Here is a 15,325-nt window from a genome sequence, read left to right as displayed (position 1 = left end):
CCCGAGGCCTTGTCTGCGAATATTCCCTTTTGGTTTCTCTACCGCAGTTCCCAGGACTCTTCACCCGTACACCACCATGGCTGATGTTGCTAAGTTTGGCGAGTTCCCTTTTGATCAGTATACAATCGTGGGTTTCGTTTCCTATTGCCCTCTGCGTTTTCCATTGCTCCCTGATTCTTCTTTCAAGGCAAAATGGGACCCGGCCTCTCCTCATCCCAAGGCGAAGCAAAAGAGGGTCCTGTTTGAGAAATGGCTTGCACTAGGTGATTGGGGCAGGAGGGTAGGCTTTTTACTTGGTTCCTTCCACACTCCCACCATCAACAGCCTTGAAGCTGAATCTATTCATGAACTCCAGGAATACATGATTGACCCTGCCAACCCTGTCGAGATCCCTGCTTACATTCCCCGGGATCTTCAACCGCCCGAAGAGCGGAAACATAGCGAACCGATGCAAAGCTTGGCCTGGATCCGGACTTGGTTTGGTGGCTCGGGCAACAAGGCATGCGAGTAAGCCGCCGACGCCAACTACAATCGACTTGTACTGCACGCGCTCCAAGGAGGTAGCAGAAGTAGCTAGAACGACGTGGTCCGGCCGCAGTTTATGTTTACTGGCCGGGATGAATCCGGCACTAACTGCTATGACGGCAACGGAGACATTGAGAATGGTGTGGCGACCGCCAAAGCAGGATCGCGGCCCTGGTACGTCGTTTTGAGCCTGATGCACTGACCACGCCAGCTATATGGTACGCCAAGGGCTATACTAGACGAAGCGGAGTGGGAGAAGGAACAGAGTGTCCTTTTGTTAGTGGCGAATCGGAAAGCTTGCGAGGAGAGCTTCGTGTTGTTTCTTGCGATTAATCACAGGGCGTGTGTGCTGCCTTTCAGGATGAGGGTTCGAGTTGGACTGGGAATGGAGAGCCGATACAAGACAATTGGAATAATCCAGATGAGGATATTGAGATCCATTCGGATGAGGAAGAGGGCTGGATGCAGTGTGAAGATCTTGATTAAGATGTTTATATTGTGCTACCCTGGTAGTAGTAACGTGAGAGGATAGGAGAATCGACCAGATTTTGAGTCTAGAGTTGGACAGCATGATATGCACCGCTTTTTACCACCACCGGCGTCAAGCTTAACTGGAGTATTTTCTTGGGCAGGTAGGCTTTTCTCTCATGCACTGAATGCTTGTCTCCTTCGGTAGAAACGGAACTGGCATATTTAGTGTTGACAGAAGAGGAATATAAAAGTGCTGGAGGGGTGTAATAGTCCTAACTAGATATATATCTACAAGTAATTACAATGATATGGTGCTGATCCACGGCACTGGCGATCCCATCGGCTCGCTCGAAAACATCTTGTGTAGATGTCCTTGTCCTTTTATTCAAGATGACTGGTTGGTCGATCTTCAATGCGACATGAAACAATCAAGCCAGGTGAGCTGAGAATCTCTCTCCTTCCCATGTCGGCGATCATGAAAGTATCATTATAAAGCTGCTTATAGGAGAAATATCAAATCCTTCTAGCACATACGACCACAGGGTGAGGAGAACAGGGCTTCCCGTCCGCTCAGCCGAACTTAAGCCTCACGCCGGTTGGTTAGTAGTATGGTGGGTGACCACATGCGAATCCCAACTGTTGTATGTTTTTTGCAAGCGCAGCGAGCATCTCTTTTTTTTTTAACTCCAAAATTGTTGAATTTAATTCGGGTGTTCAGTTGTTCAGGTGAGGGGAAGGACCGAAGACAAAGCCAGTCATCCCTACAGTGCAGCCCTGTTGCACCCATGCCCTATCTATCTATAGGGCAGGGTTCTGCTCCAGCAACTGTGTGATCTTCTTCATATTCTGCCTGAGCGAGACAATATCCCCGATCCCCTCACCTGTACCTGTCCCGACATCGCCGACATTCTGGCTCATCACCACCCGCAGCAACGCCGTAAGCTCCGCCGTACCATCGAAAAGCCCACTGCCGTCAGTAGCGGGACTGCCTTTCGCAGAACTAGCAGGATCAAGCCGGCGACTCGGCTGACATCCCCAGTATTCGTTCAATATGAGAAATGAGATGCATGATGACCTGTATCAAGATCTTGATCTGCAGATCGCCGTATTGCACAGGGAAGCCGCCGAGCTGCAGGCCTGAGGGCGCTTGAGTGGATGAGATGGATTGGTGCGACATATCCGATAGTGACTCGTGGACGCGAGAGAAAAGGATGTTGTAGATTTGAATCAGCTGTGTGTAGCAGGCTAGGATCATGAGAGCGGTTGCGATGTTCAGGTTTGGTTTCTGCGGTTGGGACTGTGGTGATGACCGCGTGTTCGCTGCTGTTGATTCTGGTGGAGTGTGTATTGTCTGGCTAGTAGTAAGCGACGGCGACGAGCTAACCCGGAATGGTTGCACAAGTCTATCACTCAGTTTAGTGGTTGCTTGAGAGCAGAACATAGAGTCTGGTGGGAATTGCTGTGTAGGGGGCTGCGGATTGGGATTGGGAAGCTTAAACACCCCAATTTCGGGCTGGGTCAAAGATGATGATAATGACGATGGTGATGTCTTGAGAGCGATGATGACATGTAAGATATGCGTGAATTCGGTCGTACTCTGAAGAACTTCTCCGAGTGGATTGGGATTGACCGTCTCACTTTCCTGATTCGCACAGACAATACTGACCAAGGTGACACTCCAAGGGGCGGATTCCAGTTGGTTCAGTTGCTCACTAAGTGACGCAGCCAGAGCAGACAGCTTTCGGCTCGAGTCGGTGCTAGTGCCCATTATTGTGTCCTTCTGAGCGTCCGTATCCGAAGGGCCCGGGGCTGCAGACTGGAAGATGGTGTCATTCAGCGAAGAAGAGATCCAAGATTGGATCAGATCGGTTGACAAGTCAGGTCCGAGGATGTCTGTCAATCCTGACAGAGATACTGTATCCAGCTGGAACAAGCCGGTGTCCAATGCAGCAGTGGCTCTTGATTCTTCTGGTGATTGGCTGGAGGTAGTGATGGAATCTCCCGCGGCATTGACACTCCACTCCCTCCGTATAGCATGTCGAGACTCGAGTCCAGAGTGCTTGACGTCTCTCACGTTCGGATTGACGTCGCTTGCGTTCAAGGCGATCTCTCCGAGCGGGCCGTCCGAGAGGGCGCAAATTGCTGGTAACACACACGGCGCCAACCCCCACACATCGGGAGCAGGAGGCTCCTGTCTGGTCTTCACGAGGGCATCGAAGTTTTGTTCGCGACATCTGTCACAGGCAAATCTCTTAGCGGGTTGCGGCTGAGGTTCTGCTGGCTGTGTAGCCATCGAGGAGAAAGAGAAGAGTAGATACAGTGAGTAAGCGGTTGGCCTCGGGATCTGACCTTTCTTGCACTGCACGTGGCTTGGGTTCTTTGTCACCTTTGCAGCAACAATATCCTTGCTAGGATGGTCGTTTACTCTGCCCATCTGGTCCAGTGGGAGCTGTTGGTTGCATATGATTTGCTCGAAACTTTCCATACCTCGGACAATTTACCACTATGAATTTATACTGATCTAGGACCAGTCGAGGTCGTCGTTTGCTTACACCTGCAGCACCCGGAATGTCACCGAACCGCAGTCGGTCCCTGAGAACAACACATAAAGCTCCGATGTTACCTGGACTTCCATCCCTCAAAATGCATATACATCTCTTCTCCGCACTCGACACTGCGAGAAAGCACTCTGCCTGTAGCATTGTGCTCAGTCTGAGAGAATGGCGTCCGAGACACGAAAAGAGACCACAGGCGTAATTAACAAAAAGGGGACCATCGCCGAAGCACCAACTCCAACCTACAAAAGAGGCTTCCAATTCTGGGCCATCATATTTGATTATGCGTGACGGGCCTCCTAGGGGCATTGGAGAACACGGTGGTTGCCACCTCTATGCCAACCATCGTACGAGCATTGGACATTGGCGACAATTATGTCTGGATCACCAATGCCTTCTTTCTCACCAGGTATGCACTCTCCATATGCAGTAATATATATTCTAACTACTCAACAATGCAGCGCCGCAGTTCAGCCCTTATTCGGCTAGGTAGCCAACATCTTCGGCCGTCGATGGCTTACCCTGTTTATCGTCGCCGTCTTCACTCTGGGCAGCGGCATCTGCGGCGGTGCATCCAACGAGAATATGCTAATCATCGGACGCGCCGTCCAAGGGATCGGGAGTGGTGGTGTCAACATGATTGTTGATGTAATTGTCTCGGATCTCGTGCCGTTACGAGAGCGTGGTAACTTCATCGCCAGCGTGCTCACTGTGTACGCAGTCGGCAGCGCGAACGGCCCCTTTGTGGGTGGAATCATCGTTGAACGGACCTCCTGGCGCTGGGTCTTCTACATGATCCTCCCCACGGCGGCTTTGCGCTTGTAGTGCTGTTCTTGTTCCTGCATACCAACTACCAGCGCGACGCAACCTTTGCCCAGAGACTAAAGCGCATCGACTATCTCAGCAACTTCCTCATCATGGGCGCCACGGCGGCAGTCCTCTGTGCTCTCACCTATGGAGGCTCCCGCTACCCATGCGGCTCCTGGCGCATCATCGTGCCACTGGTCCTGGGGCTGCTTGGAATGGCTGCGTTCATGGCCTACGAAGGCTCTAGCTTCTGCAAAGAGCCCGTGGTGCCCCCACGTCTATGTACCAACCGCACCTCCCTCGTGGTATTGATAAACACCTATCTCTTCACCGTCCTCCTCTACTGGGTTCTGTTCTTCATCCCCGTCTACTTCCAAGGAATCCTCGGCTCATCGCCATCCCGCGCTGGCGTCCAAATTCTCCCCCATCACGCTTTGTCTCGGTCCCCGGCGCCGTCATCGCCGTCATCGCCCTCTCCAAATTCGGCAAATACAAAGCCCTCCACCTCGTTGGCTTAGCGCTCCTCACACTCGGTCTCGGCCTTTTCGCGCATCTAGGCCCCAACTCTTCCACCGCAGAATAAATCATCTTCCAAGTCCTCGCCGCGCTCGGGTCCGGGATGGTTCTGAACACCCTCCTCCCTGCCTTCCAGGATCCCCTCGCGGAGTCAGACCAGGCAGCCGCAACGGCGAGCTGGTCGTTCATGCGCAGCTTCGGCAATGTGTGGGGGGTTGCGATCCCCGCGAGCATTTTTAACAATCAAGTCAACCGGTATGCCTACCGCATTCCGGACGCGAGTGTGCGGCAGCTGCTGTCAACTGGAAACGCGTACGAGCACATCTCCAGCGAGTCCATCGGCAGCTTAGATGAGCCTGTGAGGGGGGAAGTGATCGGCGTGCTTACGGATGCCCTCGAGCTCGTCTGGCAGGTTTCGGTTGTTTTCTCGGGCGTGGCGTTTCTGTTAGTGGTTTTAGAGAAGCAGGTTCCGCTGAGGGCGGAACTGGAGACGGAGTATGGGATGGAGGAGAAGGGAAGCAAAGTACAGAAGAAAAGTGTGGCGCGACGTCCGAATCGACATATCATAATGCTACATCGGAGGCAACGGAGGTCTAGTTAGGGCTGATCCTTACCCTCTCGGTTCTTTCGAAGCTGGATACCTACCCTAGCAATGAATCACATCTCCAAGCACAAAATCCCACATAGCTTAGATCAAGGAAGAAAATAGGATCCCGTACATACAGAACTATACTTAAGTCTCAAAACCACGCACTATAAGCCAGCATAGCTCTATCTATCTAGCTAAAGTTAGCTTACTGAGATCAACCAAGTAAACTAACCTCCACAGAGAGGCGCCCAGGCCCGGAAGACATCAAGCCGCACAGGGTTGCGGCTGGAACGTTCCAGTATACAACATCTACTTGCTAGCCAGCACCTACCCTAGCAAGTATAACAAGGCCAGAAATACAAGACCATCGCCCACGTGCTCGCAGTCGTCCAGCACCCACTCCACCCCCTCACCGCGCCCACATACCCCTGATCACACGTATGCCCGGGCCCAGCATAGAAACTCACCTGGTGGTCCCCCTCGCCGACAATAAACGCCGACAAGGCATAAATCCAGGACAAGCGCTGGCAAACGCCGTTGGGCGGGTTGAGGGTTTGCTTGTCGAAGGAGTCCGGGATGCAGCCGCCGTCCGTGTAGGAGTTGACGTATTGGATGCTCTGGCGTTTGTCGAGAGATTGAACTCGAGACTGGGTCTGGAGAGTCCAGTAGGTGGTGTTGGAGGCCTCGACTAGGTGGGCGGAGCTGGCGCCGTAGTCGTTGGTGAGGAGGTAGGTTGGGTCGCTGAGGAGGTTCGGGTGGTCGAAGTACCAGAGGCGGAAGGGGTGGAGAGTGCGTTCTTCGTTGGTTGGGCGGTATAGTTCTAGCTGTGTGGGGTGTTAGTGTTATGTCTAATTCTAGGGAAGGGAAAGAATGGGGGACAACAATCGCCTGATCATATTCACTTGCTGGCGATTCGACGGAAGATACCTCGACCGGGACAGAGAGTGCTGAACAAGTGGAGAATGCGCTCAAGGCGGCGCCTAGAAAAGTGATCTTGGAAACAAGTTTCATGCTGTTTTAGAAGGGTTAATGATTGAGGAATTGGTTGTTGATGTGAGAGAAACATGAGGGGATGGGGTGCCTTTTATGCTTGCTCATTCTCTGACTGAGTAAAGGTCGCATTCTCCTCCATCTTTCTTGGTAAACGATGTCTTTTCCCGCTCCATGCAGCCTCGAGATTGCGATTCAAATTCGCCAAGTCTGTTTTCGACCATCTGAAAGACGTTCAGTATGTTATTTCAAGAAGACGAAGCCCTGAAGGGTACTGAGATAGCCCAATTAACGGGGAGGATAGGCGCTATCGATGAAGCTATGAGTAAGAGTGCATACAAACCCCGAAGTGCCCTGATCCGGGGTTTGCTTGGTTGCAAACATGCCCAGGTTGAAGTGATAGCTTGGTAATATGCTGATTCATTTTCTGTCTAGTCCTTGGCAGCTTCATCAACGTCTAGTTACTACTTACCTCCTGTGGTATGTACGCTCCATATTAATCAGACACTAATGCCCCTCAGTAAGAGCCCTTCGCCGTACCATTGCCATTGTCATTCCCATTCCCATTGACGTTTAAACCCTGACCATCCTTATCATTGAGTGCAGCGCCTCCATTTCCCAAATTACGAGGCGTGTGGTCCAGCATCATATACATCTGCCCATAAATTTCCACCGCCGCAACAAAGACCCGCAGCCCGGCTAGCAAGCCTCGGTCTATAACCCCCGGGAGCTCATGTAAGAGTATTTGATCGACCGTCCGTTTCTCGTGTTCTGCGAGGGCGCCCAAAATTTCCCTGGCTCTTTCAGGTTCTGTGGATGGTTTGCCTTCAGTCTTTTTGCTTTTGCGCGGAAGAGCAGACTGCGTTTCAGATTTCGACGACATGGCTTCAGTTTCATTGCAGGGCGAGGCGACGAGGAAGTCTGCGCTGTTGAGATTTCCCTCCAGATAATCTCGTTCAATGGAGCCCCAGTCATTTTGGAGCCGGGATAGCGCGCGTAGGCTTTCTGATAGTTTCGCGAGGATATATCGGGCTTGTGGTGAGGGGAAGGGGGTGCTCTGAGACCCAGGCTCATGACCGGATAGAACAAAACATAGGAAAAAGGAGAACGCTGCACCACCGCCAGTATGGTGACCAGATGTTGACTGAATCCACCCCTGAAGGCACGAATGGCGACTGTGTGTGTTTGGATGCCAAAACTGCTTTGCTCTTCGCATCCTGCGCAGATCTTCGTTATCATCGAGCTGGTCTAAATGTGAGAGGAAAAGCTGCCGGAGGTCCTCCAGCAGCTGTTGCCTGTTCGGTGCTGAGGCACCCTGGGCCTTGGGATGCTGCCAGACGTAGGTCACGATCTGCTCAAGAAGTTTGTCCATGGATATGTTTAGAGGAAGAAGGCCGAATGTTTTGACATGGTCAAAGAAGTCAACTATTGTCTCTCGGATGGTCTGGCGTTCTTTCACGCTTTTCGCCGCAATGGACGTTTCCATGTGGTGGTCTAATGCGTACAGAAGAGCAGAGAATATCATCATGTCTAGCTGCACGTTGGGGGCCAGCTTAGCGCCAATAAGCCGGGTGACCATTGTCCATGTAAAAGGGATGAAACGAATATGGTTTCCGTCCGCTGCCGGATTTTGGAGAATTTGTTGGTACCTGCGGCGCAGGCTTGAAGTTAACCGACTACCTTCAGCGGCGCAAGCCAGGACGAGCCATTTGGATGCATCTTTGAGCAGGGGAAGCTTCTCATAGAACCTTCCCATCGCGATTTCCTTCTGCCAGATTGGAGACAAGGCTGCGGGTTTTTGTGTTGTCGTATACTCAGAGGAACAGTACATAGCGGCTATAATGTATGCCTCTGAGATGTTTCTTGATCCATATTGGACCTTCTCAATCCATAGAGGTTCTGGCTGTGTGGTATTGTCGCTGTTGGCTAGAAAAGACCGGCCTTTTATCACGGCGGCCTCGATCCTAGAACCAAGTAGCTCCGCTTCGGAGGTGGTGTTGAAGGTATGCAGAGCGAGAAGGGCATACGCAGTGGTTTCCTTGAAGCCTTCCCAGGAACCATCCGGTCTTTGTTCGTGGAGAATGTGTATAAGGATTTGGATCAGGACCAAAGGTACGACTTCTTCGTATAGCTTCTGGTCTACCACTAGCAGCCCGTTCATGTGAGCCACCATTGCCTGTCTTAGTGCCTGTGCGAGGAGCATCATTGTATAAAAAGGTGACACATTCTACCGACCTCAAAGTTAGCTTTATTTGCAGTCCGATCTTTCGGTGACTTGCCCATTTGTCCTTGATGGTGGCCGATGCAAGCCAATGCTCACAGAGGAGATGAAGAGTCCTAGAGATAACTGGACCGTAGGCCTGAACTCGTTCGCGATCGGAAAGCAATGCCATGACTGCATTGCAGTTTGTGCTGATGCTCACATTTCGTTCTTGAGAATATGTTTTGAACCATTCACCCTGGCCAAAGTACTCTACCAGACGGGCGCTAGAAGCAGGCCCACTCAGTGTATTTAGACAGGTTATCCCCTTGGCTGTGTCATCAGCGTCCGGTTGAATCTTGGAGGCAAACCCTACCAGACCCTGCTGGCTTTGAAACTCCTTCTTGAGCAAATCTAGAATCACACTGGTCCTTGCCGCTCTGAAATCTTCCATGCCCATCCCCCCGGAAAGAAGTGTCGATAGCACCTGAAAGCTGTTAGACTCTGCTAAATCAAGGCCAGAGGCCAGGAACGGACCCAGGTAGACTCAAAAATCGTAGCTGGGAAGGCGCTCGGAACGCCTCCACTCCCACACCCAATTCCGTACGCCAGAACATGACGCAGGTACGCCTCCGAGTCTAAATCCCACACTGTGGCGTAGATAAGGTACGCAGCCGTGGCCGACGGAGACGCCATAATGCTACCGCAGACTTTGTGTTGGGCAACGCCATCAAAGTCAAGGTGACCTCTTAATGCTTCTAGGGAATGTAGAATCGAGTGCGGGGCTGCACCATCCTCCTCAAGATGTCGCAGATTCAGCATACAAAGCTTGGTGTCGCGTATGCGGTATAGAGCGCTTCGACAGGGAAAGTCAAATTCCATTCCGTACTCGCCTAGGTAATCTAGCAAAGCAGGGACGAGGATCTCGAATCCGACATTCCATGTGTCTTCGATCTTCCACTTGTTGAGCATATTGCTTAGAGACAACAAACCACGGGAGATGCGACTTTCCGTGTCTGCTGCGTCAAAGTCAAGTTGGTGCGGGATCTCCCGGTGTCGACATAACGAAAGTAGTGCTGCAGCCGTGTTGAGAATACCATCAACGGGGCAAGCGACGCGGGTGTCACTGGGGTGCCATCCTCCATCGTGTTGTTGCTTATCCAGCAGGTAGGTGAAACTCTGCGGAAACAGCCAAATAGTGCCGTTCTCGTTGGTTTTCGAGATCATTGACACCCAGGCCGTATCGTAGATAGAGCAGGTCATTGTGCCTAGGCCGTAATGTGGATCGAGAGACTCTTTCATGCGGTCGAGCAGGTTGTGGGCGAGCTTGACGACGTCGTTCCGGTGTTGTAAGCTCATCATTGGTTGTAGTCTGTAGTATAGCACCTGTTGCGCAATAAAGGACAAGCAAAATAGCTACTTTAGGAAAAGCTAGATGATAGTGATATATCGTGCTGGCGATGATACTGATTTGAGCGCGGCGTTCGTTTTAACAGCTCTTAGATGATGCTTCCAAGAGGACTATTTGCAAAATACCGAGACTGTAATCTACAGATAGCGCGACTTTCTGACATGCATGTCACAGTCAGTGTCCGTCACACACACACACACACACACACACACACATATTGCTGTCTATTTAAGCCCGGTCTACAAACATAGCCCAGCTTCGTTAAGGATACAGCCTATTGGTCCCTTCTAAATGCATGGTAAGCTGACGCGCAGAAACTGTCTTTCCTGGAGTCAGCATCGTGGGTGAATCTTACGCACTTGGGGAGTCAGGGAAGTTTCATTTTCCCATTCCATATCCCTGTATTAGAATCTAGCTGGAGTCATATGGTTGTGCTACATGAGTACTATACTGCCTAGGATATGTACAGACTAGACAGGGAATGTGTAGCACTAGTTTGCTAACTAGAGTCCACGCACTTGCGGAGTCAAGGAAGTTTCATTTTCCCATTCCATATCCTGTACTAGAATCGAGCTGGAGTCTTAAGAGTTATATTACATAAATAATATACTACCTAGGATACTACGTACACACTAGACAAGGACTAGTTAGCACTGGTTGGCTACTCGGAGTAACAGCTCAGGAGCCCTCCTGCCACGTACCTCATCCTGAGACAAAGAACTTCCTTCCCGTTCGCAAACACCCCCCCGCCTCAACTTTCTTCCATCCCATTTTGCTCCCTTTCCTCACCAACTAACACGATACGACAACTATCTCACTGGTTCCCTTCGCAATGATGTCTGCTTCTCAGGTGGATATTCTAATCATTGGCGGCGGCACCGCTGGCCTCGTCCTCGCCGCACGTCTCTCAGAGAACCCTGAACTGCAGATTCTCGTTCTAGAGGCCGGTCAGGACCAGACAGAAGACCCCCGCGTTCAGATACCAGCCCTATGGCCGGCGCTGGTAGCCACCGACTCAGACTGGAGGTTTATCACAGAGCCCCAGGCAGCGCTCAATGGCAAACAAATCCCTCAGCCGCAGGGTCGCCTGCTTGGTGGCTCCAGCGCCATCAACGGCATGGCATTTATTGCCAATTCAAAAGCGAACATCGATGCTTGGGCTGCTCTCGGAAACCCTGGCTGGAACTGGGAGACCATCAGTCCGTACTATAAGAAAGCCTTCAGCCTGACTTTGCCCTCTGCCAAGAAGATCAACGAGCTGGGGTTGGGTTATGTCGACACGACCGTCTGTGGCTCGGAAGGGCCCGTTCAAGCTTCTTTTCCGGATTCTCTTGTTGACCCAATCGCGAAAGCTTGGGTAAAGACCCTGGAAGGCTTGGGATATCCGATGAAAAGCGATCCCTTTACTGGCGAGGCGTATGGGGGCTATACCAATGCGGCGAGCATTGATCCAGCTACAAAAACTCGCAGCTACTCAGCAAACGCCTACTACCTGCCCGCAAAAGGGCGCTCCAACTTGCATGTTGTCACAAAAGCACATGTCAATCGGGTCCTTCTCTATCGCTCGGCGGATGGAGAGATTGCTGCAACCGGCGCAGAATATATTAAAGACGGACAAACCGTAACAGTAAAGGCACAACAAGAAGTTATTGTTGCGGCCGGGGCTTACAACTCACCCAAGATCCTTGAGCTCTCTGGAATTGGCTCGGCGACCCTGTTGAACAACCTCGGCATCCCGGTGATCGTTGACAACCCCAACGTCGGCGAGAATCTGCAAGACCATGCCCTAGCGGGCCTTAGTTACGAAGTTCAGGACTTTATTAACACCAAGGATGACTTGATGCGGCAGGTCCCGGAAGTGCTTGGGGCTGCCATGCAGGATTTCCAGACGAAACAATTTGGCCCATTTACAGTCGGGGGCAACTACTCCTCTGCTCTACTTCCACTGCCCGATTTCTCCCACCCAGAGACCGGCGCCCAGGAATTAGACAAAGTCCTGTCTCTTACATTCCATGACAGCTCATCAGACCCCTTCGCCAATGATCTGTCCAACTTTGTTCGCTGTCTTCTTCGAAACCCGCACGAAGCCACAGGGGGTTACTTCACCTACCCCGCACAGTCCGACTTTACAGGCTCCGGTGTCGACACGGAAAAAATCACCAGCAAGTTCCCTGAAAACTATATTACCATTTGCGTCAGCCTTATGCACCCCCTGTCCCGAGGCACATGCCATATAGCGTCAGCAAACCCCGCTGACCCGCCTCGAATCAATCCTCGCTATCTATCACACCCTGCCGATCTCGATATCCTCGCACGACACACCCAGTTTATCGACACAATTGCTGCCTCCCAGCCACTTGCATCCATGCTCAAGTCCGGCGGCAAACGCAGCCCTGGTGTGCCTGATGATCTGCGTGCCGTCTCACTTGATGTGGCCAAGGATTATGTCAGATCTGCATGCAAGAGTACCTTCCATCCAACTAGTACCTGTGCTATGATGCCGAAGGAGAAAGGGGGCGTGGTAGATGCTCGGCTTCGTGTCTGGGGGGTCAGTAACCTACGTGTCGTGGATGCAAGCGTTATCCCTATCATTCCGCGGGGGAACACCCAGAGCGCCATTTACGCGATTGCGGAAAGAGCTGCAGATCTGGTCTTGCAGGACTGCGAGGGAAGGAAGTAGACCGCTGGGCTCTATTACTTAAAGTAGTGGTCGTGGTGGCTATGATAGATTGCTTCGAGGCAGTCCAACCCAGCTTATTCTTTAGGTTAGATTCATGAGCATCAATCAAGAATATTTGCAATAGTGATAATCCAGTCCCTGTAAGCGTCCTACTGTATCTTTAAGTCACTATTGGAAGGCCCATACCTACGTTTGTGGATCATGTACAGTGCCTTTGCCTATTGTCTCCACCAAATCAGCGCTCCACGAGCCTCGGTGCAAATGGAATTATATTCCCAACAGGCTCTCTTCTCTTCAACATACATTTTCAGGCCCATGGAGAAAGCGAAGGGAGGTGTCATGATATGAGGGGCTGCCATTGCAATCCAGACTGAAGCCTGTCCAACACAAACACAGTAGCCACCGCGTCAGCGTCATCCCCCTCCATCCAGCCACCCTGCGCAAAAAGCCAATGCAGTGTCTTGAGGAGTGCAGACCAGAGTTCCAGTAAGGAAGAGCCTTTTCCGACTCGCCCGACACCGGTGCACAGTCACGTAGTAGAATAGTCGGCAAATCAAGTTTCCTCCTCTTTCCCCGTCAGTGGCCCATGCAAGTTTGCTGTATCACTTATTACTTCACCCTCGCCGAGCTAGAAGGATCCTCAAACTGCCCCAATGTTGCTCCTCTCTCGCACTGAGTGGATGATGAAGATACTTCACGCCCCCGGCATCCTCTACCCACGGCAGTCGCCGCCCGCATCGACACCTCGTGGCCATGATAGCAGCCACGCGAACTCATACTATATCGTTGCGGGCATCTGCTCGACGCTGATGACCATTTTTGTGATTATGAGATTGTACATTCGCTTTAGGATTACATGCAATCCGTGGTGGGATGATGGTAGGAACCTTACCCTTTACACAATAACGAAGGCTAACAGCGAGAGCTAGTGGCCTTGGTCATTGGACTGGTTAGTAAAAAGATCGAAGAACTATCTCACTATGTAGAAATGGAACGCCGCCTTTGACCTTCAATCCACAGTTCTCGCAGGCTGCGTATACGGGCGTTGTATGGAGATGTAAGTTCCACCAGCCTCAAGAATCTTTGGCAGTGTCCGGTGTGATAACTAACAGAACTCAAACTCCCCAGCAGGAACCGTCGGGCTAGGAACTCACATGTCCGATGTCAGCGCGGAGGATCTAGCTAAGTTCTTTGACGTATGGCGCCCAACTACCCCTTATCGTTCTTTCTTCCGAATTCTAGGTATCGAATTGCGCTGACTCTCCATCAATCTTACAACAGCTAGCCATCCCATCAGCGATCCTGACCGCGCCCGCGATCTTCTTTACAAAACTCGCTCTCCTCCTCCTATACCTGCGCCTCTTCTCCCAGAATCGGCCCGTGAAATTCGGTATTTGGGCGGGGGTTGTGGCCTGCAGTATCTTCTACACATGTGCCATGTTCCTCTACATTTTCACGAAATCCGATGCACAGGTAAAGGTGACCTACGGTGTCGCTTCATTCGGGGTTGTTACAGACGTGTACATTATATGTCTGCCCCTGTTTGCTATTGCGCGGCTGCATCTGAAGCGCGCGAAGAAGTGGCGAGTTGCAGCGATGTTTTTGACGGGTCTTTTGTAGGTCACTAAAAGCATCCATCTCTCTCTCTTACCAATCCTGCTTGCTAACAGAGGGTATAATGCGTAGGGCCGTGGTGATGAGCTTCCTAGGCTGTGTATACCGGTTCCAGCTGGACGTTGCAGACCTCACGTACTCTTTACTTGCGATCTATATAGTCAAGTAGGTTATACATCTCAAGCCCTACCCCAAACTCTAACAACTCCCACAGCACAGTCGAAGTTGACATCGGAATAATCTGCTGCTGCCTCCCACTAATGGCCGCGCTCTTCAAAACCACCCAAAAGGAGTCCTGGTGGCTAACCAGCTTTCGGTCTTTGCGAGACACACTCAATAACTTATGGTCACGGTCGGGGTCAGGTTCAGGATCACGGGGGTCTGGTGGGACCAATGACACTGGAACAAGCAGGTTCAACGGATCGAATAGAGCCGGGTATAGGGCTTTCTTTGGTGGGACGCCGGCGGAGAGTATAGGGGATGATATTGAGCTTGTGGGGTCTAGTGGTGCGGCTGAGGGAATGGGGGAGAAGATGGCGGGCCAGGGGGAGAGTAGAAGTAGTTTCAGAAAACCCCCGGCGGCGGTGGTCGCGGCGGCTGGTAGGGAGGGAATTTGGCGGGAGACTCATATTGAGCAGGAGTGGACGACGAATAGACGGGCAGAGGTGTGATGGCACCAGTTTAAAACGGACGAGAAGCTTTTAATTAAAAAGCCATGGGCAATTTGTCTATCCTATCCTACCCGCTCATCTAGGTACCTGGTTTCTCTTCGGCCTTCATTAAATTTGACAACGATACAGTCCCGACAGGTCGACAATCTCCTCGCTATGAACCTCCACAGGCCGCCACTCCACATGACCTTGATTGTTCTCCGGCTCGGCACGACGTAGACCTTATTTCAGCTTACTTCAGAAGATAGCAAGGTATGTTGTACGGTGAGCGCGTTGTTTGGTCTACCCAGGCCCTA

At 51.6% G+C, this 15,325-nt stretch overlaps 6 protein-coding genes across 6 annotated transcripts; 4 read left to right on the top strand and 2 right to left on the bottom strand.

The window, feature by feature from the left end:
• Positions 1-76: 76 nt before the first annotated feature.
• On the top strand, positions 77-511 carry BJY04DRAFT_222934 (uncharacterized protein; the record flags this gene model as incomplete). The annotated part of the gene is made up of 1 exon (XM_073717541.1): positions 77-511. The coding sequence occupies one exon, from the start codon at positions 77-79 to the stop codon at positions 509-511; it is 435 nt and encodes a 144-aa protein (XP_073566416.1).
• A 1,283-nt stretch (positions 512-1,794) lies between these two features.
• BJY04DRAFT_222933 (uncharacterized protein) lies at positions 1,795-3,289 on the bottom strand (the record flags this gene model as incomplete). The annotated part of the gene is made up of 2 exons (XM_073717540.1): positions 1,795-2,022; positions 2,072-3,289. The coding sequence occupies 2 exons, from the start codon at positions 3,287-3,289 to the stop codon at positions 1,795-1,797; spliced, it is 1,446 nt and encodes a 481-aa protein (XP_073566415.1).
• A 350-nt stretch (positions 3,290-3,639) lies between these two features.
• Positions 3,640-5,783, top strand: BJY04DRAFT_210514 (major facilitator superfamily domain-containing protein; the record flags this gene model as incomplete). Its single annotated transcript, XM_073714257.1, has 6 exons — positions 3,640-3,691; positions 3,855-3,980; positions 4,045-4,334; positions 4,409-4,768; positions 5,011-5,410; positions 5,704-5,783. The coding sequence occupies 6 exons, from the start codon at positions 3,640-3,642 to the stop codon at positions 5,781-5,783; spliced, it is 1,308 nt and encodes a 435-aa protein (XP_073566414.1).
• Positions 5,784-5,795: 12 nt separating this feature from the next.
• On the bottom strand, positions 5,796-10,012 carry BJY04DRAFT_222930 (terpene synthase family protein; the record flags this gene model as incomplete). The annotated part of the gene is made up of 5 exons (XM_073717539.1): positions 5,796-6,287; positions 6,926-6,942; positions 6,994-8,680; positions 8,877-9,140; positions 9,191-10,012. The coding sequence occupies 5 exons, from the start codon at positions 10,010-10,012 to the stop codon at positions 5,796-5,798; spliced, it is 3,282 nt and encodes a 1,093-aa protein (XP_073566413.1).
• An 887-nt stretch (positions 10,013-10,899) lies between these two features.
• On the top strand, positions 10,900-12,744 carry BJY04DRAFT_231502 (GMC family oxidoreductase; the record flags this gene model as incomplete). Its single annotated transcript, XM_073719550.1, has 1 exon — positions 10,900-12,744. The coding sequence occupies one exon, from the start codon at positions 10,900-10,902 to the stop codon at positions 12,742-12,744; it is 1,845 nt and encodes a 614-aa protein (XP_073566412.1).
• Positions 12,745-13,397: 653 nt separating this feature from the next.
• On the top strand, positions 13,398-15,029 carry BJY04DRAFT_222928 (uncharacterized protein; the record flags this gene model as incomplete). Its single annotated transcript, XM_073717538.1, has 7 exons — positions 13,398-13,623; positions 13,674-13,693; positions 13,765-13,801; positions 13,873-13,940; positions 14,026-14,360; positions 14,431-14,523; positions 14,573-15,029. 7 exons carry the CDS (start codon positions 13,398-13,400, stop codon positions 15,027-15,029), a joined length of 1,236 nt encoding a protein of 411 aa, XP_073566411.1.
• Positions 15,030-15,325: the final 296 nt, after the last annotated feature.

The sequence above is a fragment of the Aspergillus karnatakaensis genome, assembly GCF_047715665.1.
Source record: "Aspergillus karnatakaensis strain CBS 102800 unplaced genomic scaffold BJY04scaffold_65, whole genome shotgun sequence".
Taxonomy (NCBI): Eukaryota; Fungi; Ascomycota; class Eurotiomycetes; order Eurotiales; family Aspergillaceae; genus Aspergillus; species Aspergillus karnatakaensis.
The sequence above is the reverse complement of the archived record's forward strand: the minus strand, read 5'-3'. Positions and strand labels throughout refer to the sequence as shown.